General features: G+C 37.7%; 2 protein-coding genes and 1 long non-coding RNA gene across 5 annotated transcripts in view; 1 reads left to right on the top strand and 2 right to left on the bottom strand.

The window, feature by feature from the left end:
* Positions 1-2,622, bottom strand: cyb5b (cytochrome b5 type B). Its single transcript, XM_077594831.1, has 5 exons — positions 2,179-2,622; positions 1,453-1,581; positions 1,349-1,375; positions 1,225-1,253; positions 1-1,090 (listed from the first exon to the last, which is right to left on the bottom strand). Exons 1-5 carry the CDS (start codon positions 2,368-2,370, stop codon positions 1,009-1,011), a joined length of 459 nt encoding a protein of 152 aa, XP_077450957.1. The 5' UTR covers positions 2,371-2,622; the 3' UTR covers positions 1-1,008.
* Positions 2,623-2,884: 262 nt separating this feature from the next.
* dhx38 (DEAH (Asp-Glu-Ala-His) box polypeptide 38) lies at positions 2,885-14,175 on the top strand. Its single transcript, XM_077586697.1, has 28 exons — positions 2,885-3,133; positions 3,222-3,327; positions 3,458-3,790; positions 3,881-4,059; positions 4,137-4,274; positions 4,423-4,585; positions 4,888-5,006; positions 5,119-5,192; positions 5,377-5,532; positions 5,599-5,760; positions 5,832-5,939; positions 6,015-6,136; positions 6,222-6,359; positions 6,443-6,629; positions 7,412-7,597; positions 7,688-7,828; positions 7,923-8,033; positions 8,393-8,509; positions 8,616-8,723; positions 8,810-8,922; positions 9,273-9,481; positions 10,165-10,319; positions 10,424-10,579; positions 10,955-11,089; positions 11,188-11,313; positions 11,389-11,484; positions 12,002-12,120; positions 13,505-14,175. The coding sequence occupies exons 3-28, from the start codon at positions 3,465-3,467 to the stop codon at positions 13,584-13,586; spliced, it is 3,726 nt and encodes a 1,241-aa protein (XP_077442823.1). The 5' UTR covers positions 2,885-3,133; positions 3,222-3,327; positions 3,458-3,464; the 3' UTR covers positions 13,587-14,175.
* The window catches only part of LOC144064295 (uncharacterized), a 128,059-nt gene continuing 119,169 nt past the window's right edge, over positions 12,849-21,738 (bottom strand). For 2 of the 3 annotated variants that reach the window (XR_013296764.1, XR_013296761.1), the window contains exons 10-13: positions 15,345-15,455; positions 14,863-15,248; positions 13,768-13,982; positions 12,849-13,614 (exon numbers count right to left, since the gene is read on the bottom strand). This is a non-coding gene — a long non-coding RNA (uncharacterized LOC144064295). The remainder of the gene's footprint in view (positions 13,615-13,767; positions 13,983-14,862; positions 15,249-15,344; positions 15,456-21,738) is intronic. The other variant, XR_013296763.1, reaches the window with a different exon arrangement.

Below are 21,738 nucleotides of genomic sequence, written 5' to 3'. Positions count from 1 at the left end.
TTGTTTTCATAATTTATTTGAATTAGGTTATAAATGACATGAGATGACAGATAAAGTATGAGCTATAAGCATAGGAAATGTACACTGTCGTGAGTGTTGTTTTGACTTGACAGTACAATTTATTGCCCAGATTCAGAGACTTGAAAGGCAGTTATTTGATATCCAATTGCACAGGTACACTGCTATATCAGTGGTATAATTAAAAATAACAAAAAAAGGAAAACGGCAACATCAAATTGAATGGATGAGCTTTTGATAGATGAATTCCATATTTAGTTTACACTTGAGTGTTGTACATATCCAAGGTTTGCACTGCAAACTTCTGTCTGCAAAGTTTCGAGTAATTCATTAAAAAACAAACTTCAAGGACGGGTTAACATGGCTTCATTTAAAAAAAAAAAACAAGCTCACAACCCTCATTCTGCTATCTTGTTGAAATTATGTAATGTATTGTATCAATACTTTTTTCCATAAAACCTAGACAACAGTAAAACAACTCCTAAATTATTCCAGATTGACATTTTAGTTCACTATTTTTAAAGCAATGAGGAAAACAAATGTACTGTAATTCCAATGATTAATTGTGCATAATATAAGACTAACGAATGCATTCGAGTCTGATGCTAATCCCCCCATTTAAATTACAACTAAGAAAAGACTTTCAGTCTTACTATAATTTTGATCAGATCAAAAAAAAAAAAACTAAACCATTTTAATCTGTGAGAAATGTTCTTATTCTTTCTTTCCAACCAGACAAACAAAGCATGACAGCATACATATATGCATAGTTAACCAACAATTATAACAGGCATAAAGAATCTTGGGGCAATGAGTTCCATAATATCTCCTGCTAGGCTTGGTGAATGTCGACTTGACGGTGACAAACTAAAGGCGCCCTCCTTTTCTTGATCTCAACAACACAGTTGATTCGAGGAGATAACCTGTGATGTGTTTTGACATTTCAAAGGCCTCCATATGAAAAGAATGTGAAAAGAGTGCAGTCGGGACTCAAGAGGAGACGTAGAAGCGATATAAGACTCCAATGACGGTCGCAGCAATGGCTGGTATCACCCACGTTGTCCAGGAGTTGCTAAGGCAGGAGTATAGAATATACATTGTTAAATATTCAAAAGTCATCTATGGTGAGAATGACATAACACAAGAAAATAACACTGTGACTCGATGATGTAAAATATAAAAGCAATCTGCATTTTGATGACTGACCTGGACTCTATTGAAGTAACTTCTATATCCTGCAGCAGCAAAAACAAAATCGAAATAAAAAGACATTAGAAAGTGCTGTTGAGTTTAAAACTCCAAAATTCAACCCCCAAAATGTTGCTCTTACTTTTGGCTTTTCCTTTTTTCTGTCATCCTGCAAAGACAATCGGCACATTTGAACTTGCAGCATGAGAATAAATGGTGTCAAAGTGATTAGTAGTTGTAGTTCACCATGTGAAGCTCGCCGATGTAGTACTGCTGCAGCATCTCCCGGGCATCTGTAGAGTGACCCACGTCTTCAAAGCTCTCTGTTGCATCCGAACCAGCTTGCTCCAGCAACACCTCCTCACCTCCGGGATGCTAAACAAACACACGTGCATTTACACGACATGGACTACAATTCAGTAATGTTAAACAGAAAGATTGGCCTTGTGTTTACATACAGAAATTATCAGCCTCTTTGGAGTTCATTTCTAAAAAGAAGCTAACAGCACAGTTTAGACTACATATATTTGATTTGGATTAGGTGGAAAATGTGAATGAATGCGATTGTGTATGTTTTAACTCATTAAAACAACATATATTGCATCTGTTCGCTTACAAAAATCCCTGACTGAGTATTTTATGGATATGTGATACAATACTGTACACAACGTATATTTGATGATTGTTTTTCAAATCAAACATAAACATTTGTGCAAACGACTGGTGAATAATCCAGGATCAAAGGTAGTTCGATTACTTTCACGGCCGTAAACTGCACTTTTACCTGCAAAATATGACCGAAAGTAACCTTGTTTGGGCAGATCTGGCGCATGCGCAATCTAAATAACCAATAGGCAAGGACGATATTGTATGACGCGCCGAATCTTACACAAAACTCCAGGAAATAGCCATTGCCAAAAATTGGGAGATTGGCATCGAACATTCCATTACAATTAATTAAATGCAACTTACCTCTTCGAGGAAACTCGTGACATCATATAGTTTGTCGTGAATGATGAGCCATGTGTCGTTGCTCTTGTTATGGAGTTGCACATCTTCTAACGTGTAGTACTTGACACCATCATTTGGGCATTTGTCATTTTCTTCACCATTTGCGGGTCTGTCATCTTCGTTAATCGGGTTGCCGGCTTTTTCCTCACCCATTTTAACTTCTCCAAGAAATACTCGTCGATTTAGGCCTAAGCAAACCGGTGGGTGATTCAAAGCCACGAGTTTGGCTCAAAAGGCCCAGCCAATACGCAAAGTATTAAACGCGATAAAGGTTATAAAGAGGAGAACAACGTAAACTTTAGCACACGAAGAAATGCCGCAAACTAAAATCACCCCCGGCCTTGACGCCCCTCTACATCGGCAGATAAGAGATAAGACCAATGACATGCGTTCTATTTGGCAACCATGCGCAAGCTCGACAGACAGCCAATCAAATCAGGGCTTTTCGAGCAAGAGCCAATCATATCCAACCACTTGTTGATCACGTGGCTCAAAATGTCAAAATTGCGCAGCATTTACGCATAAACATCTAGATTTTAGACGGTGACTATCTGTATCATTGTTCACGTCTGAATTATGATATAATTGCAAAAAAAGTGCTGTGGTAAATACTATGTCTAACGAGGTTGAATAATGTCGTCAGGGAGAAAAAGACAAAAATGACATTTGTTGTTATGTACCCTAAAATTCTTGTTGTAATTGGAATTGTGTTAGTGTACGTATTTATATTATAATACATTTGAAAATTGCTGGAACCGTGGTGGAACTGTTGAATAATGTTCACACTTTTTATAGTCGGTCTTTTCTAAGTGATCATTTCTTAACCAGCAATAGGCGGCAGTAAAAGGTGCCCGGTTACCATAATTTTCGTAGAAGAAGAAATAAGAGCAATGGCGGCAACCTGTTCCGTCAACATGTACGTACGGTTGACGAATGTGCCTTCAAACTAATTCTTTATTTACAAGCCACACATGTTCCATGTTTATACTGGTCGTTTTAACTAGGGGCGAGAGTTACATGAATTCAGAAGAAACGTGTTGAGCTTTTACGTGTTGTTCTTCCCCGACGGTACTGCTAGCTAATCAGCTATTAGCCTATCGCCACTCCTGGGTAAGTTTTACTAACGTAATCGCTGCCATTGACAGTGTAGATTGTATACGTATTTCAACGTCGATCACACTGTTTGTAATACATTTTGTACTAAGTAGCATGTGATTAAAGATACAATCTTTCCTTGCAGGGGGGGAATGGATGACGATGACTCTATGCACAGACTTGAGGGCAGTGATACTCAAGTCCAAGTTGGAGGATTAGTAGTGAAGAAGAAGAATGCTGCTGCAGAACAGCACGTATTTCGTGCCCCAACCCCTCGAACATCTCTGCTGGGCTTGGATCTGCTAGCGGCCCAGAAAAGGAAAGAACGAGAGAATAAAGAGCAAAATGAAGCGTTTGGCGAGGATGGAACCAGAAAAAAATCAAGGGTTTCCTCATACAAAGACTGGGAGGAAAATAAAAGTGATTCTGGTTCAGATGATGAAGATGAAGAAAAAAACGGACAGGATAAAAAGGAGAAGTAAGGAGTTGACACGGTTTCTTTCTTTTTGTGTGATATTTTCAGTGTGGAGTCAGTCATTGTAGCCTATTTTTGTTTTCATTACATCAGTAGGAAATACCGTACAAGTGGCTCTGAGACGCCTTCCAGTCCCGGAGGAGTCAGCGAGGAGTTCCGTCGCCGACACGAGCAGAGAGAAAAAGACAGACGTGAGCAAGGTGTCTACATTTCATCCAAGGAAGACCGCAACAGAGACAAAGACAAGCGCAGGGATCGACGGCGTGAAAGAGGTGATTCCAAAGAGCTCTTGGGTAGCTAATTGTGAGCTCGCAACCATGATATTAACGTATCTTTTTTTTCTTGTGAGATACCCGAGAGGGCAGCCGCTCGGAACGTTCACACCGCAGCGAGAGGAGCGAGTTCTCACAGAGAGACGGCTGGTCAGATCGTCTCAGTCGGGGTAGCAAGCGGGAAGAACCACAAACACCACAACAACGCCCCAGAGGTAGTTTAAAATAAATCACACTGGTAGTAGTATTTTTATATATATAAAAATAACATTTGTGCGCCGAAAGCTGTCCTAGTGAAGTCCTAAAATTTCTCTAGTACGATTGTCATATTAACCTAAATATGACTTGCATGTACAAACTCAGATGGTTCTACGCCTTCCCGCTCCAACTGGGAAGAAGAGGATAGTGGTTACGGCAGTAACCGGCATTCCCATTGGGAGCTTCCTTCCCCTACTTCTTCTCCAAGAGAATCGGACCGCTCGGAACGGAGTCGGCACACGGGCCGAGAAAGCCAGAGAAGAGACAGGTCAACATTTTATATTCAATTCCACACGTTCTTTGCGACGTCAACAAATTATCCTGTCACATTTAATGTCTTGTATATAAAGTACTGCATTTTGCTGTGACATCCATTATTTATTCATCACTGAGTCATTCGTGAACCCAGTCTGCCTTTGACGGTGAGAGATGTCCAATCTATTTTGATTCGGCCAGGCTGGCAGCAATCATTCGCTTCCAGACACATAGTCAAAATGGATTGGATCTCCATTGCTGTCAATGTCAGCGAATGAGGTTGATATAACAATGTCACCTCTGCTCTGATTTCAGATCAGTGAAAGGCAATTATGCTGACGATACACCCTTGCCCACCCCTTCGTTCAAGTACAACGAGTGGGCCAACGACAGGAAGCATTTGGGCTCTACACCGCGTTTGTCTCAAGGAAAAGGTAACAATGACTGTTCAAGTCCCTTCAATAATGTAAAAATATGATGTTATTGTAATGGGGCTTTCAGATTTTTTTGGGACCAGAAAGATTATGTACTTTGTGTTTGTTGTAGGTAAAAAAGAGGGCGGGCCCGGACTTTCATTCGATAATGAGGATGAGAAAGAGCAGTGGGAAGAAGATCAAAAGGTAGGTGGATTGAATTTGATCTACCCTGAGAACCGATTGCATTTTGGGGGAAAATGAAGGCATTGTAATATGTAATAGGGCAAAGTTACTGTGTAGTCAATGTGAAAAACAGTTTGTTGTTGAAAGAAACTTGACAATCACCATCAACAGCACCCAACGAGTTCACTCTTTCCGCTGTTTGCAGCAAGCCGACAGAGACTGGTACATGATGGACGAAGGCTATGACGAGTTTCACAACCCCTTCACTTCCACGTCCGAAGACTACATAAAGAAGAGAGAGCAGATTCTTCAGAAGCAAACTCAGAAACGAATATCCGCCCAAAAACGTCAAATCAACGAGGTAACGTTACACTAACATAGCTTGCCTTTAATATCTTACTAACAGCTTCTGTTTCTTTGTTAATAGGACAATGAGCGTTGGGAGACCAACCGTATGTTGACCAGCGGCGTGGTGCAGAGGTTGGAGGTAGACGAAGACTTTGAGGAGGACAATGCGACAAAGGTTCACCTGCTGGTTCACAATTTGGTTCCTCCCTTCCTGGATGGGAGGATAGTGTTTACTAAACAGGTAGATTGGCTTACGAGAAATTTCATGAAACCTCCTGTTCCTAAGTGTGCGCTTTTGTATTGTGACTGCAGCCAGAGCCCATAATCCCTGTGAAAGACGCCACCTCTGACTTGGCCATCATCTCCCGCAAGGGCAGTCAGCTCGTCCGTAAGCATCGTGAACAGAAAGAGCGCAAGAAAGTAAGTTGCTAAGCTCTGAGTTTTCAGGCTGAAACGGGGACATTCTTCAAAGATTTCAAAACAATGTTTTTTCAGGCACAGCACAAACATTGGGAACTAGCAGGCACCAAACTGGGCGACATTATGGGCATCCAAAAGAAAGAAGACGATGCGTTTGAAGCCCAAGAGGTTGGCGAGGATGGCAAAGTAGACTACAAGTGCGTCTCTCCGGCTCTTAATGCTTTCTTGACGCCACGCAGATTTATTGTTACAACAAGGTTCTTCTCTCATTCGACTTCATAGAGCAGAGCAGAAGTTTGCAGATCACATGAAAGAGAAGAGCGAAGCCAGCAGTGAGTTTGCCAAAAAGAAAAGCCTTCTGGAGCAAAGACAGTACCTGCCAATTTTTGCTGTGAGGCAGCAGCTTCTTAATATCATAAGGTACACATACACTCAAAAATGTGTCACAGATCCTGTTATCTGACAGTCAAGTGAACAACCGCATGTTTTTCCACGCCCTACAGGGACAACAGCATTGTTATTGTTGTTGGCGAAACGGGCAGCGGGAAAACGACGCAGCTGACCCAATACCTCCACGAAGACGGTTACACCAGCTACGGTATGGTGGGGTGTACACAACCGCGCAGAGTGGCCGCCATGAGCGTTGCCAAGAGAGTCAGCGAGGAGATAGGCACCAACCTAGGAGAAGAGGTGAGGCAAATTATTCTATTCTTTTATGTGATGTGTCTGCCTTTTTGACTTTGATGTTTGTCCACATTTTAATGGCATTTGAATAGTGGTTTCCCAACCTGAAACATTTCAGTTACTTCACTTACATTTTGAAAATAAAGCAAAACTTACAATGGAGGCATTGTATTCTAACCCTCTGTCAGGGTTATTAATGTCGATTAATTACTTGTAGGGCTGATGATTGTCTAAATTTGTTCTGCAATTAACGTAACCAGTCGTGAGTCTGTCTCCTCAAACAAAATCATCTGTGAGAAGAATAAACAAGGGAACACTCCCATCTAGTGGAACAAGCAAAGAAGTATATTTTCTATACATTTTTTTTAATTTGATTTCCAAGGGGAAATTCGACTTACATTCTTCTCTATATTTTGTGTTGGATACAAATAGCAAAGTCACACGAATGATCACGTAGATCTATATATTTTTTATTTTTTTAAGCCACATTGTCTCAGTAATTGATTATTACCAGTAGGACTGTAGGATTTAAAAAAAAATCTATTCTTATCTACAATATGGGGCATTTTATATCACAATAGGGATATGCAACCATGTAAGGTATGTTGAATCATTTAATGAAAAATTATTCAATTATTACCATTTTCCACACCTTTATGTTAATGGCCATGTTAATGATTTCAACCTTAATTTGAAATGGATTTCTTTTGCCGTTATGTGACCATCATATGAATCAATTTTGTTATTTCCAGTTGCGGGCCAGACAAATATTCTTCTCTATTACACAGGTTGGCTACGCAATTCGTTTTGAGGACTGCACGTGTGAGAAAACAATGATCAAGTACATGACGGATGGCATCCTGCTCAGAGAGTCGCTCAGGGAGTCCGACCTGGACCACTACAGTGCTGTCATCATGGACGAAGCTCACGAGCGTTCCCTGAACACTGACGTGCTGTTCGGTCTGCTCCGTGAAGTACGTTTCGCTTGTCTCCCGTTCTGCTTTAAAGATGTGAACAATTACGCACGACGTGATTGATTTCTCTTTCTTTGTTGTTCCTGTCAGGTTGTATCCCGGCGCACGGACTTGAAACTCATTGTCACATCGGCGACGATGGACTCGGACAAATTTGCCTCATTTTTCGGCAACGTGCCCATATTCCACATTCCGGGAAGAACATTTCCAGTAGACATAATGTTTAGCAAGGTTTGTACGCTTGGACGTCTCGCTTTTATAAACACCAGGCTGATCATTGATTGGCTCTAATTTTTATTTATTTTTTTCCCTTTCTACATTTCAGACTCCTCAGGAGGACTACGTGGAGGCAGCAGTGAAACAGGCCCTGCAGATCCACCTGAGTGGGTTATTTGGGGACATCCTCATCTTCATGCCCGGTCAGGAGGATATTGAGGTAAGGTAGAGGTGCAGCAAAGCGAGCTTGAAATATTAGAAATAATAATAAAAAATGAAAAGTTCAGATTTGGTTTATAAAAGATGAAATATTCTTGATTTTAATGTTTTACATAGTGATGGGGATGGCTTGCAGCTATGGAATAGATGTTATTAAAGAAATAAGTAGTGAATTAACTTAGTAATGTGATGTGTGTAAATCTGAATAACCTTTTCTAGTTTTTAAGATACTAAAATCAGAATTTCTGTGGAATTGATGGGCTCGTTAATTTATACTGGTCAATAAATATTGGGTCATGGATGATATTCACTGCAGAATTTTTGTATGTAATATATTGCTTTAAATCCACGTTCTTGTAGGTGACATCTGATCAGATAGTGGAGCGACTGGAGGAATTGGATAATGCTCCTGCTTTGGCGGTACTGCCAATTTACTCCCAGTTACCCTCTGACCTGCAGGCCAAAATCTTCCAGAAGGTTTCTTTATATTAATCTCTATGCACTGCATATTTTCTGTCGTTTAGTTAGTTCCCCATATATAACTGGAGACATGGTAACCATCTTTTTTATCTCCCCATTTTAGGCCCCAGACGGTGTTCGAAAATGTATCGTTGCGACAAACATAGCAGAGACTTCCCTCACCGTGGATGGTATCATGTTTGTTGTGGACGCAGGTTATTGCAAACTCAAGGTATTTCAACGCTTCAACCATCTTCTGACGACTGTAATCCCTTAACATGTTTTAATCTGACTATTAATCGTTACATTTATTCACAGGTGTTCAATCCTCGTATTGGAATGGATGCTCTGCAAGTGTACCCTATAAGCCAAGCGAATGCAAACCAGCGTTCTGGTAGAGCGGGTCGTACAGGACCAGGACAGTGTTACAGGTACGGTAATCCCTCATATATCGCGGTTAATGTAGACCAGACATGGCCGCGATAATGGAAAAATCGCAAAGTAGGGTTACCCCTATTATAACTTTTTTTTTTCTAAAGTGCTGAGTCCTAGTAGCAAGAGTGGCTTAAGAGTTTCAACGTGGATTTTCACATTTTTATAAACTTTAAAAAATATATATATATATATTTAAATAATTAATAAAAAATTGCCAAGTAATGAATTCGCGATAAGTGAAGACGTGGTAATCAAGGGATTACTGTATTGCTCTATTTTCTTAACTGCAGTAAAGATATAGACTTCGATGAAGTGCTAAATTATGCAAGCATACATTTCCACCCAGGCTCTACACTCAGAGTGCCTATAAGAATGAGATGCTGACCACCACCATACCAGAGATTCAGCGGACCAATCTGGCCAATGTGGTCCTGCTGTTGAAGTCGCTGGGTGTTCAGGATTTGCTGCTTTTTCACTTCATGGATCCCCCACCCGAAGACAACATGCTCAACTCCATGTACCAGCTCTGGATCCTGGGTGCTCTGGATAATACTGGTGGGTCAAATGGCTCATCAATCTGTGAATAATCAAGTTTTAGTCCCATTGACTCCCAATCCATTTGAATTGGGAGGAGGTGGCAGTTCAAATGAATTGGACGTCAGTATTAACTTGTTACAATGAGTTTGCAATGCTCATAATAGAAGATTAATTAAGGGAATTTAATATTTTGAGTGTTGTCTACAGACAATTTTAAACAAGCCTGCATGATTTCGTCGACAGTTTAGCCAGTGAACTAATTGCCTGGTAACAGATCCAGTATTTAATTTAGCTGCTTTGGGCCTCAATTGAGTCTCGTCCTTAGCCATATTCTGAGGATTTCTGGATTTAGGGATAACGAAGGACTTTTGATGATTCCCTGTATGGTGTGTTAACAGCAGATTATCTATGATTAAGGTTTACCTGCTCCAAACTGGCTGCTCAGCTTCTTTCTCAGAATAAGCTCCTTAGACTCTGTCATCCAATCATCCAAATCAGAACTGGCAAAGTTTTTTGATCTTGTTCTTTCCACTGGCTTTGAGTATTTAGAACGGTCAATTCATCCTACTGTCATATACTGATGAAGTGTTTTTATGCTGCCCTCTCCTCATGCTATGCAATCTTCTGTTGGAAAATAAGCTTTTAGCCCATCCACCATACACCTCATTATTCCTTATGTGTGACTTCATCACTGCTCTCAGGTTCTCTAACGCCGACCGGCCGCATGATGGTGGAGTTTCCTCTCGACCCGGCGTTGTCCAAGATGCTGATTGTGTCCTGCGACATGGGCTGCAGCGCCGACATCCTCATCGTCGTTTCCATGCTCTCTGTGCCGGCCATTTTTTACAGACCTAAGGTTTGACCCCCTTGGGTTTTTACACCTTTTGTCGCATTTTGTCATTTTTCCCTTTACGGTAGACTCGTTGCTAACGTATGACTACACTGTATATGCATCTGTAGGGTCGTGAGGAAGAGAGCGACCAGGTCAGGGAGAAGTTCTCGGTGCCAGAGAGTGACCACCTGACGTACCTTAACGTCTACACGCAGTGGAAAAACAACAATTATTCCAGCATATGGTGCAACGATCACTTCATTCACACCAAGGCCATGCGCAAGGTTGGAATGTCATGTTTTCAATTTGTTTGACTTGAATTTTTTGAGCATCAGAGTAATAGCTGTGCTTTAAAGTTCCATTAGTTTTTACTACTGCCAGAGATGAGATGTTTGGCTGTGCGATTAAATGTTTGTACAATTATTTTTTATAGGTCATTCTCAGCTGTGACATTTAATCGAACATATGTATGTGCAAATAAGACTATAGTTTGACAAATTTGGAACAATAGGTCAAAGTTGAAAATATTGGTAGCTTTCTTACATTGTGTGAAAGAGACCATTACTCATCTGATCTACAAAAATACTAAAGTCCACTGACTCGCGAAAGTTGTCCTTGTTTTGCAAATGATATTCTCACACTGTGTTGTTGTATGGCAGGTGCGTGAGGTTCGCTCCCAATTAAAAGACATCATGGTACAGCAGAGGATGAACTTAATGTCATGCGGGTCAGACTGGGACATCATCAGAAAGTGCATCTGCGCCGCTTACTTCCATCAGGCTGCCAAGCTCAAGGTTTTTTTTTTTTTTTTCATTCTATTTGGCGTATTTACTTACAGAACGTAGTAGAAAATGGCCACTGCTAATGTAATGCACGGCTTGTTTGACTCCAGGGTATCGGTGAATACGTGAATGTGAGGACAGGTATGCCATGTCACCTTCACCCCACCAGCTCCCTCTTTGGAATGGGCTACACCCCCGACTACATCATCTACCACGAGCTAGTCATGACCACCAAGGTGAAACCTTTGAGCTGGACTAAAAAGGCTTACATCATTGTTGATGTGGTTTTAACTTGTATGTTGGTCTTGTAGGAGTACATGCAGTGTGTAACAGCAGCAGACGGGGAGTGGCTGGCAGAACTGGGACCCATGTTTTACAGCATCAAACATGCTGGGAGAAGCAGACAGGTAAGGCTGCATTTTTTTTGTGAGTTACAGAAGTAAAAAAGATCTCTATTTCATGAAGGATATAAATTAATTACTTCGTTCCAACTTAAAAATGTCTCAAATGTTCATGCGACACAGGCTTAGTAAAAGAACATTTTAGCCCATTTGTTCATAATCACGGTTTTCGACACAAATGCCTCATTCATTACCAATTGCACATTCAACCTAAAACATTGACACTGTTCATTCAATTGTCGCGGTCATTGGTTAACACCCACATGTAATCTTCCAATCACTCTCATTGGCTTTCACCTAAGCCCTGAAAAGACCATTTTGACCCAAAAAATGTGTTCATTCCCTGCCAACTCCCCCTTTCAAGTGGATGTGACGTGTAGCACCGTCATTGGCAGCCAATGAGTTAAAAAGTCAATTTGGTCTTCTCAAAAGCTTGAGTTAAATGACTCTTTTTTTCCCACCCCCTCTCCCAGAGCTCTCTATTGTTCCTCTAATAGCTTTTGTCTGTTTGCGTCGCCTCCAGGAAAACCGTCGGCGAGCTAAGGAGGAAATCAACAACATGGAAGAAGAGATGGTGTTGGCTGAACAGCAGCTACGAAGCCGTCGCGAAGAGAACGACCGAAAGAACACCGGCATAGTCAAGTGAGTGACCCGCCGGTGTCAACCCACCTGCCCATTCTTTATGCACAACAAAGATAGTAGCGCGCTTCATTTACCACCCTGGCCTCGTCTCCGCCCCTCCCTCTCATTGGACTCTCTCACTCTTCATGATGAGCTTTTCTCACCTCTGGTCCCCGCAGGCGAGACAAAAAGAAATAATATTGACTCCGAGTTGACCCCCATTACTGCAGCAATTTGAATTGGGTGGCAGCAGAGCACGGAATACAGGGGGAACCATCATTTTTAAATTAGATCCCCAAAATTAATTTCACACCCATTCCCGGGTTTTACAGATAGAAAAAGGCTTTTAAAGACATGTTTAAAAACTAACTTTCTCGTTAATTAATTCGGCAGTTTATCTACATTGTGTAAGCGCGCCGGTGTGAAATCTGCCAAAAATAATCACACTCGAGGAAAGGGATTAGAATGAGATTTAGGTAGCAAGTGGGATGTGTGATAATGACTGCAGTGGGATCTCCGGGGTCTCGACGGCCTCATCATCCCACTGCTGCTGAGTGACCCACTCTTTTCTCTTGGTTTATTCATTTAAGAAACTGAAAAGTACCGTATTTTCCAGACTATGCGCGTTAGAGTAAAAAACATGCAGCCCAAAAATGTGCGTTAGGGTCCCTGAATGCTAATTATAATGTAAGTTATCTTCAGATTAGCAAGATAAAACATTAGGCCAAAGTCATTTTGTCAGACATGTCCATTTTAATTTGTTGAAAATAATGTTCACTTTTCCATCTGCGTGTGTATCGCAAGGTTATTAATGTCACACATTTCAGGCCGTTTTCACAGCCGCTGCTATAACTTACATTTCTAAGGCAAATGTTTATCCTCTCAAGTTTCATATCTTCCTTCTTTTGGTTCCTCAGAAATCTGAAAACTCTGTGGGGATTCATGTAGCTTTAAAAATTACCTCTGAAAGGTTGAAAAAGCACATCAAGCCATACAAAAACAAGAATGTAAAATTAAAACTTACCTATAACTTAATGAATGCAATAAAAAAACTCAAAGCAATAATATTTTCTAACCAGTTTTGGTGGTTTGATTCAAATTGAACTAAAACAGGCTAAGCCATAAAAGTTTTATTTTTTGTTACTCCTACCTTATGTTCTATGGAATTCTATTAAATCTCACGAGGAGAGGTTGGTGTGTGGTTGTCAGGTGTGTGCGATTAAAGAAGATGGATGACACTCTCAGAGTGAGGCTTCATCCACTCGTCCTTTCACTCTCATTGCTCCCTGATGGACTGGCGTTCTCGCTGATCCATCCGCTCTCCCTCTTCTCATTTTCCTCACTCATCTTGTGTGACATTGGTCCCAATCATCCTCACGCAACTTGTGGCTTCTCTGTGCCTTAGGTCGTTGAGAATCTGCACACCGGGGAGACGTGAAGAGGCCCCCATGACACCCCGACGTACTCCTTCCAGATTTGGATTGTGATGGCAGCTGGCGTATTAAGGAGGAGAACCTGCAGTTCACATACACACCAATAGGGAGAGAACTTGTATAAGATAAGGACCATTAAAATATCCTCTTACTGCCTCTTTTTTTTTTTAAAAAAGAGTCCTTCACTCACACTCAAAAGAAAAAAAATCCAGAATGTTAATATTAAAGTACAAACCTACATTAGGAAGAAGCCAGGTCTTCATTTATCTTGTTTCTATGTTGGTGGTACTGAGGTGACCACGTCCTGGGTAGTTGTCCTTAAAGAGCTGCATCACCCTCGCCAGCATTATTTACATCTTTGCAATCATGCAAAATGTTCTCCCATAGTCACGCTCAGGCTTGCTTCACATGCAAAGTTACCTTTGCATACATTTTTTCTAGCCTCAGTTTCTGCAAGGTAAGAGAGTTTTGCAGCACATCACATTGTGAATATCAGCGATAATACTTTTACAAATACTACTCCATGTTCCATTTCTGTATGTCTTAAAATGGTCATCTCAAAAGTACCCCCCACTCTACCATTTTTAAGGATATGTGTTTATTGTAGAATAATAAATTACAATATTTTATCATCTAAGGTCAAGAGAGTTTTGATCCCATTTTGTGTCTAATTAACCTTTTTAAGAACAGTCGTTACTACACAAGAGTTATTAGCTTAACCTCATTCACTGCCACCACTGGTTATGTTCAACTCAAATGGCTTGAGAAACCCTATTCATTGAAATTGCAAATGGGCACTAAAACAACTTATCTTATTTTCTGGAACACTATCCTAATTAGGGTCGCAGAGGGGTGCTGGAGCCTATCCCAGCTGACTCCGGGCCAGAGGCAGGAGACACCCTGAATCAATGGCCGGCCGATCGCAGGGCACAAGGTGACGGGCAACCATGCACACTCACACTCATACCTAGGGGCAATTTAGAGTATCCAACCAGCCTACCATGCATGTATTTGGAATGTGGGGGGAAAACCAGAGTACCTACAGGAAACCCACGCAGGCCCAGAGAGACCATGCAAACTCTACACGTGGACACGACCTGGATTTGAACCCAGGATCCCAGAGCTGTGAGGCGGTCGCGCTAACCACTTGCTCCACCGGGCCACCCCTATAACAACTTGAGCACTTACAAATATTGAATTTGCGTTTGCTCTTAGCACCATTGTGACTCTAATAAGGAATCATGTTGAAAATGGCTTGATAGATGGCCGTATTGTGACAAGCGAGCAAAACCGATCACGGGGAAACAAAAAGTTGCGCTCTGTCCATTACCTCCAAAATATGTCAGTCATCTATCTCCATGAGTGATGTGAGCCTTTGAAGGCCTTCAGCTGCATCAGATGTCAGTGCACTTCAGACGAAGAGCTCGCCTTCACGTGGGAGGATCATGTGCGGGCCTGCATGTGTAACTTCAGGTCAGAAGATTGTTGAACAAAAAGGCTGCGCTGACATCTCTTGATGTGTCTCGACAGATTCCGCTTAACTTGCACGCATCTCCTTGGACCTAAAACAAACTTCAAATGGTCATTTTCCCAGCAGCCCCTTCTTCTCGTCCCCTGATTGACTGTCTCTAGCTTGCGCTCATGCAAATGAGCGTGGTGATGATGAGAGGCTTCCTCTCTCCATTTTCCCGGTGGGCTTGATTGGGAATGGCAGGCCTGTAAGATGGACCGAGGCAACTTTAATGAGACAAACGCAAGCTTACGGGCTGACATTTGGAAATAGTCGGCGTGAACGACATCGTCAGCAGTCACCTTTTCCGCAAAGCTCTGTGAGGAGTCCCCATAATGATGGAGGGAATGAAGATAGATAGCCAAGGATTAGGTAGAGAGGCCACACCTCCTTAATTGCTTCCTCTGCCACACCTGAAATCAAGACATTTGATTGGACACAGGGATTACATGAACACATGCGGTTAAATTGATGCTGTTAGGCAAAGTGATATTGGTAATTTTGGTGATTTCTCCACTTATTCAACTTTAACAATGCCTCACTTATGTGTGTTTCTGGAACAATATTACCTGTATGTGTTTTTTCAACTATAACTGAATGGCATATTTTCACAATTCAAGGTTAAGTAAACTTGTTTTTCAGATTTGGCAGGTACAGGATCACAAGTGAGGATTCTAGTCACCAATGTCAAGGCATGAAGCGCTGTTTTAATTAACTGCTGCAGAATGAGAGGTTTGGTGGCTGCCGCGTGGGTTCTGTTGCCTGTAAATGAAGAGACTTCTGGGATGCAATTACAATCCAAGGCTGCATTAGGAGCACAGCGGGTCCGGTGGAAACCTCAGCCCCCCGTCTTTCGCCCCCTGTCGCCCTGCAGGAAACAGCCTTCACTTGATTGAATTTTCAATGTTACGTGTACCTTCCCTCCCAAAAACACATCCCTCCTTCTAGTCTAGACGCCCACATGTGGTTCAGAATAAAACATAGGCACCGTTCTACTGGTTTTGTATAGACTTAAGAAATAAAATCCTTACTATCCAGGGTCTTTTTTAATGGAAAAAAACCTTACTATACAGTCTGTTTTTTTATGAAACAAGCCTTACTATACATGGTCATTTTTTTATGAAAGAAAAGCTTTAATTTACATGGTCTGGTTTTTAATGAAAAAAGCCTTACTACAGTTAGACTTTTTTTATTTTATTAAAAAACTGACTATGTATAGTAAAGCTTTTTTCATAAACAATAACCATTAATAGTAAGGCTTTTTTTCTTTAAAAAATGACAATAGAAAATAAGGCTGTTTTTTTTCATTAAAAATGACCATGTAAAGCAAGGGTTTTTTTACATACAAAAAATGACCATGTATAGTAAGGCTTTTTTCATTTAAAAAATAACCATGTATAGTAAGGCTTTTTTCCCTAAAAAAAATAACCATGTATACTAAGGCTTATTTTTTTCTAAAAAAATGACCACGTATACAAAGAATAATTTTTCATGTACACAATGTCATTCAAAAATAATTTTAAAAAAACCCTTACTATTCATGATCGTTTTTATAAACTATACAATGTCTTTTTAATTAAAAAAAAGCCTTACTATACAATGTATAGTAAGGCTTTTTTCATAAAAAAACGACATAGTATAGTAAGGCTTTATTTTCATAAAAAAGACCATGTATAGTAAGGCTTTTTTATTTAAAAATGACCAAGTATACTATACTTGGTCATTTTTAAATAAAAAAGCCTTACTATACATGGTCTTTTTTATGAAAATAAAGCCTTACTATACTATGTCGTTTTTTTAATGAAAAAAGCCTTACTATACTATGCCGTTTTTTATGAAAAAAGCCTCACTATACTATGTCGTTTTTTTTAACGAAAAAAGCCTTACTATACTATGTCATTTTTTACGAAAAAAGCCTTATTATACTATGTCATTTTTTTTACGAAAAAAGGCTTACTATACTATGTCGTTTTTTTACGAAAGAGCCTTACTATACTATGTCGTTTTTTAAGAAAAAAAGCGTTACTATACTATGACATTTTTTAAGAAAAAAAGGCTTACTATACTATGTCGTTTTTTAAGAAGAAAGCCTTACTATACTATGTTGTTTTTTAAGAAGAAAGCCTTACTATACTATGTTGTTTCTTAAGAAAAAAAGCCTTACTATATACTATGTTGTTTCTTACGAAAAAAGGCTTTACTATACTATGTTGTTTCTTACGAAAAAGCCTTACTATTCTGTGTCGCTAATTTTGAGAAAAAAAGCCTTACTATATTATGTCATTTTTTTAATAAAAAAAGCCTTAATATACTGTGTCGTTTTTTAAATAAAAAGCCTTACTATTCTATGTTGTTTTTTTAATAAAAAGGCTTACTATACTATGTCGCTTTTAAAATAAAAATGCCTTACTATACTGTGTCGCTTTTAACGAAAAAAGCCTTACTATACTATGTCGTTTTAAACGGAAAAAGGCTTACTTTACTATGTTGTTTTTTACGAAAAAAGCCTTACTATACTATGTCGTTTTTTTTACGAAAAAAGCCTTACTATACTATGTCATTTTTTTACGAAAAAAGCCTTACTATACTATGTCGTTTCTTACGAAAAAGCCTTACTACACTATGTCGTTAATTTTGAGAAAAAAGCCTTACTATACTATGTCGTTAATTTTGAGAAAAAAGCCTTACTATACTATGTCGTTAATTTTGAGAAAAAAGCCTTACTATACTATGTCGTTTTTTAAATAAAAAGCCTTACTATACTATGTCGTTTTTTTAATAAAAAAGCCTTAATATACTATGTCGTTTTTTTAATAAAAAGGCTTACTATACTATGTCGTTTTTTTAAGAAGAAAGCCTTACTATACTATGTCGTTTTTTACGAAAAAAGCCTTACTATACTATGTCGTTTTTTAAGAAAAAAAGCCTTACTATACTATGTCGTTTCTTACGAAAAAGGCCTTACTATACTATGTCGTTTCTTACGAAAAAAGCCTTACTATACTACGTCGTTAATTTTGAGAAAAAAGCCTTACAATACTATGTCGTTTTTTAAATAAAAAAGCCTTAATATACTATGTCGTTTTTTTACGAAAAAAGCCTTACTATACTATGTCGTTTTTTTTACGAAAAAAGCCTTACTATACTATTTCGTTTTTAAGAAAAAAAGCCTTACTATACTATGTCGCTTTTAACGAAAAAAGCCTTACTATACTATGTCGTTTTTTTACGAAAAAAAGCCTTACTATACTATTTCGTTTTTAAGAAAAAAAGCCTTACTATACTATGTTGCTTTTAACGAAAAAAGCCTTACTATACTATGTCGTTTTTTACGAAAAAAGCCTTACTATACTATGTCGTTTTTTAAGAAAAAAAGCCTTACTATACTATGTCGTTTCTTAGGAAAAAGGCCTTACTATACTATGTCGTTTTTTACGGAAAAAGCCTTACTTTACTCTTGTTTTTTTACGAAAAAAAAGCCTTACTATACTATGTCGTTTTTTTTACGAAAAAAGCCCTACTATACTATGTCGTTTCTTACGAAAAAGCCTTACTATACTATGTCGTTAATTTTGAGAAAAAAGCCTTACTATACTATGTCGTTTTTTAAATAAAAAATACTTAATATACTATGTCATTTTTTAAATAAAAAGCCTTACTATACTATGTCGTTTTTTTAATTTAAAAGCCTTAATATACTATGTCGTTTTTTTTATAAAAAGGCTTACTATACTATGTCGTTTTTTAAGAAGAAAGCCTTACTAAACTATGTCGTTTTTTACGAAAAAAGCCTTACTATACTATGTCGTTTTTTTAAGAAGAAAGCCTTACTAAACTATGTCGTTTTTTACGAAAAAAGCCTTACTATACTATGTCGTTTTTTAAGAAAAAAAGCCTTACTATACTATGTCGTTTCTTACGAAAAAGGCCTTACTATACTATGTCGTTTCTTACGAAAAAAGCCTTAATATACTATGTCGTTAATTTTGAGAAAAAAGCCTTAAAATACTATGTCGTTTTTTAAATAAAAAAGCCTTAATATACTATGTCGTTTTTTTACGAAAAAAGCCTTACTATACTATGTCGTTTTTTTACGAAAAAAGCCTTACTATACTATGTCGTTTTTTTTTTACGGAAAAAGCCTTACTATACCAAGTAATTTTGTAAGAAAAAAGCCTTACTATACTATGTCGTTTTTTACAAAAAAAGCCTTACTATACTATGTCGTTTTTTAAGAAAAAAAGCCTTACTATACTATGTCGTTTCTTACGAAAAAAGCCTTACTATACTATGTCGTTAATTTTGAGAAAAAAGCCTTACTATAATATGTCGTTTTTTAAATAAAAAAGACTTAATATACTATGTCATTTTTTTAAATAAAAAGCCTTACTATACTATGTCGTTTTTTTTAATAAAAAAGCCTTAATATACTATGTGGTTTTTTTAATAGAAAGGCTTACTATACTATGTCGTTTTTTACGAAAAAAGCCTTACTATACTATTTCGTTTTTAAGAAAAAAAGCCTTACTATACTATGTCGCTTTTAACGAAAAAAGCCTTACTATACTATGTCGTTTTTTTTTACTAAAAAGCCTTACTATACTATGTAATTTTGTAAGAAAAAAGCCTTACTATACTATGTCGTTTTTTAAGAAAAAAAGCCTTACTATACTATGTCATTTTTTACGAAAAAGGCCAACTATACTATGTCGTTTTTTTTACAGAAAAAGCCTTACTATACTATTTCGTTTTTTAAGAAAAAAGCCTCACTATACTATGTCGTTTTTTACGAAAAAAGCCTTACTTTACTATGTCGTTTTTTAAGAAAAAAGCCTTACTATACTATGTCATTTTTTTACGAAAAAAGCCCTACTATACTATGTCGTTTTTTATGAAAAAAGCCTTACTACACTATTTCGTTTTTAAGAAAAAAAGCCTTACTATACTATGTCGCTTTTAACGAAAAAAGCCTTACTTTACTCTTGATTTTTACGAAAAAAGCCTTACTATACTATGTCGTTTTTTAAGAAGAAAGCCTTACTATACTATGTCGTTTTTTTTAAGAAGAAAGCCTTACTATACTATGTCGTTTTTTACTATACTATGTCGTTTTTTAAGAAAAAAAGCCTTACTATACTATGTCGTTTCTTACGAAAAAAGCCTTACTATACTATGTCGTTAATTTTGAGAAAAAAGCCTTACAATACTATGTCGTTTTTTAAATAAAAAAGCCTTAATATACTACGTCGTTTTTTTACGAAAAAAGCCTTACTATACTATGTCGTTTTTTTTACGAAAAAAGCCTTACTATGCTATTTCGTTTTTAAGAAAAAAAGCCTTACTATACTATGTCGCTTTTAACGAAAAAAGCCTTACTATACTATGTCGTTTTTTTACGAAAAAAGCCTTACTATACTATGTCGTTTTTTTAACGAAAAAAGCCTTACTATACTATGTAATTTTGTAAGAAAAAAGCCTTACTATACTATGTCGTTTTTTACGAAAAAAGCCTTACTATACTATGTCGTTTTTTAAGAAAAAAAGCCTTACTATACTATGTCATTTTTTACGAAAAAAGGCCAACTATACTATGTCGTTTTTTTTACAGTAAAAGCCTTACTATACTATTTCGTTTTTTAAGAAAAAAGCCTTACTATACTATGTCGTTTTTTACGAAAAAAGCCTTACTATACTATGTCGTTTTTTAAGAAAAAAAGCCTTACTATACTATGTCATTTTTTACGAAAAAAGGCCAACTATACTATGTCGTTTTTTTTTTACAGAAAAAGCCTTACTATACTATGTCGTTTTTTAAGAAAAAAGCCTTACTATACTATGTTGTTTTTTAAGAAAAAAGCCTTACTATACTATGTCGTTTTTTATGAAAAAAGCCTTACTATACTATGTCATTTTTTAATGAAAAAAGCCTTACTATACTATTTCGTTTTTAAGAAAAAAAGCCTTACTATACCATGTCGCTTTTAACGAAAAAAGCCTTACTATACTATGTCGTTTTTTTACGAAAAAAGCCTTACTATACTATGTCGTTTTTTACGGAAAAAGCCTTACTTTACTCTTGTTTTTTACGAAAAAAAACCTTACTATACTATGTCGTTTTTTAAGAAAAAAGCCTTACTATACTATGTCGTTTTTTTTACAGAAAAAAGCCTTACTATACTATTTCGTTTTTTAAGAAAAAAAGCCTTACTATACTATGTCGTTTTGTAAGAAAAAAAGCCTTACTATACTATGTCCTTTTGTAAGAAAAAAGCCTTACTATACTGTCATTTTTTACGAAAAAAGGCTTACTATACTATGTCGTTTTTTTTTACAGAAAAAGCCTTACTATACTATTTCGTTTTTTAAGAAAAAAAGCCTTACTATACTATGTCCTTTTTTAAGAAAAAAGCCTTACTATACTATGTCATTTTTTTACGAAAAAAGCCTTACTATACTATGTCGTTTTTTTATGAAAAAAGCCTTACTATACTATTTCGTTTTTAAGAAAAAAAGCCTTACTATACTATGTCGCTTTTAACGAAAAAAGCCTTACTATACTATGTCGTTTTTTTACGAAAAAAGCCTTACTATACTATGTCCTTTTGTACGAAAAAAGCCTAACTATACTATGTCGTTTTTTTACGGAAAAAGCCTTACTTTACTCTTGTTTTTTACGAAAAAAGCCTTACTATACTA

The sequence above is a fragment of the Stigmatopora argus genome, chromosome 2, assembly GCF_051989625.1.
Source record: "Stigmatopora argus isolate UIUO_Sarg chromosome 2, RoL_Sarg_1.0, whole genome shotgun sequence".
NCBI lineage: Eukaryota > Metazoa > Chordata > Actinopteri > Syngnathiformes > Syngnathidae > Stigmatopora > Stigmatopora argus.
Note: the sequence above shows the minus strand (reverse complement) of the source record. Positions and strands in the feature narration are given on the sequence as shown.